General features: G+C 38.7%; 1 protein-coding gene across 1 annotated transcript; it reads left to right on the top strand.

Annotated features, from left to right (window-relative positions):
• Positions 1 to 521: 521 nt before the first annotated feature.
• On the top strand, positions 522 to 1,457 carry TAS2R9 (taste 2 receptor member 9). Its single transcript, XM_008526045.1, has one exon. It carries the CDS (start codon positions 522 to 524, stop codon positions 1,455 to 1,457), a length of 936 nt encoding a protein of 311 aa, XP_008524267.1.
• The last annotated feature ends 642 nt before the right edge of the window (positions 1,458 to 2,099 follow it).

The raw sequence follows: 2,099 nt of genomic DNA, 5'->3' as shown, positions 1-2,099 counted from the left end.
ATTAATGTTGACCATCTACACTTTAGATCCACAATTATTCTCAAGGTCCAAAACCTGCATTTGTATGAAATGGACCACAATTTGGTGGTTACTTTGCAAGTCATTAGAGATGGTAATGATGCCACATCTCCAATTAAATTTTAGCCATGTTTTCCAAGTAGTTGATTCCAGCCTGAAGTTCCTGGTTAATAGCTTGGAATATGAATCCAAAATATACAGAGCTTAAAATGAGAAAGATTGTGCAAATCCAAGAAATCAGATCCATTCCTATTTGCATCTTAGAGCTTTTTAATCATCACTCCACATGAAAGAAATTACTGGCCTCAATCAGTGAAGCCTTCAGGCAGTTCTAACACAGTGCATAACTGGCTATCTTCTTGACGTGGACCACAGCTGACAAAAAGGACAGATGAAGATAATTGCAGCGTGACCTAAGTGGTAGGCATATATACTGTTCTTCACTGTTTGGCTGAAAGTCAATTCATCATCAGTGATATCCAAAGTCAGAACTCTCTGAGGACATGCCAAATACAATGGAGACAATATACATGATCCTGATTGCTAGCGAATTGAGTATAGGAATTTGGGGAAATGGATTTATTGTACTGGTTAACTGCACTGGCTGTTTCAAAAGGAGCATTATCTCCTTGATTGACATCATCCTGGTCCCCTTAGCCATCTCCAGAATCTGTTTGTTGTGTGTGATATCTTTAGATGGCTATGTTATGCTGCTCTCTCCAGATACATATGACCATGGGGAGCTAATGAACATTTTGGATGTTTTGTGGACATTTAGCAATCATTCAAGTGTCTGGTTTACTTCTTGCCTCAGCATCTTCTACTTACTCAAGATAGCCAATATAGCCCACCCATTTTTCCTCTGGCTGAAGCTAAAGATTAACAGGGTCATCCTTGGGATTCTTCTGGCATCCTCTCTCCTCTCCTTAATTATTAGTGTTGCACTGAATGAAGATTCCTGGTATAACTTCAAGGTCAATCATGAAGGAAATATAACTTTGAAATTCAAAGTGAGTAAAGTCTCAAATGCTTTCAAACAGATTATCCTGAACCTGGGGGCGATTGTTCCCTTTATACTCTGCCTGATATCATTTCTGTTGCTGCTTTTCTCCCTATTTAGACACACCAAGCAGATGAAATTTCATGTCACAGGGTCCAGAGACACCAGCACAGAGGCCCACATGAGGGCCATAAAGACAGTGCTGATCTTTCTGCTCCTCTTCATTGTGTACTATGCCGTCTTTCTTGTAATGACCTCTAGCTATCTGATTCCTCAGAGAAAATTACGGATAATGTTTGGTGGCATAGTAGCTGTCATTTTCCCATCTAGCCATTCTTTTATCCTGATAATGGGGAACAGCAAGCTGAGGGAGGCTTTTCTGAAGGTGTTAAGGACTGTAAAGGGTTTCCACCAAAAAAGGAAATCTTTTGTTCTCTAGAGAATCTTGAATACGAGAAAGAAATCAACAAAAGATTCTCTCTTTTCCCAATTGATTGCATTCCATTTTTATTATGTGCTATTGGAAATCACTAATATCTATAATTATTCTAAATATTCCTTTGTGTTCCTTCACATTTCTGTCTTCTTTAATTTTGAATCTAATGTTATTATTGAGCCACACGTTTCCCTGTCTTTGCAGGAAAAAAATGAATCTAAATTCCACACTCACATTTCATATCATTGCCTAAATGTAAAGAGGTTCTACTTCTTTCTGCCATATCCTAGCAAAGGGCTTGAACTTAATGGGGAGAAGAATTTCAGGCAAACAGGCCATGGGGAAGAGATTTTAAAACACATTAGCCTTATCTATAAAATCAATCATGTAAAAAACTGTCTACTTTGTCTGAACTGAAGGTCAGTCCTTAACTTTTCTGCCCTATCACTTCCATTTCTGGAATGGTTTCTTCTGATCAGGAAGAGGGAAAACAGTCTGGTGAGATTCTGCCTAAGGTGAAAGAGGTGTAATCTCAAGATTGAAGGCTTGACCAGGAAAGCAGGGGTTGTACAGTTAAGAATATATATACAAAACCACCTTGAGAAAGAAGATTGAGAGTCCCATGGTCAGGTTGTTCCATACGTA

This window comes from Equus przewalskii, chromosome 5 (genome assembly GCF_037783145.1).
Source record: "Equus przewalskii isolate Varuska chromosome 5, EquPr2, whole genome shotgun sequence".
Lineage (NCBI taxonomy): Eukaryota > Metazoa > Chordata > Mammalia > Perissodactyla > Equidae > Equus > Equus przewalskii.
The sequence above is the reverse complement of the archived record's forward strand: the minus strand, read 5'-3'. Positions and strand labels throughout refer to the sequence as shown.

Coding starts and splice junctions, on each gene's coding strand:
- TAS2R9 (XM_008526045.1), top strand. CDS start 522: ATGCCAAATACAATGGAGACAATATACATGATCCTGATTGCTAGCGAA.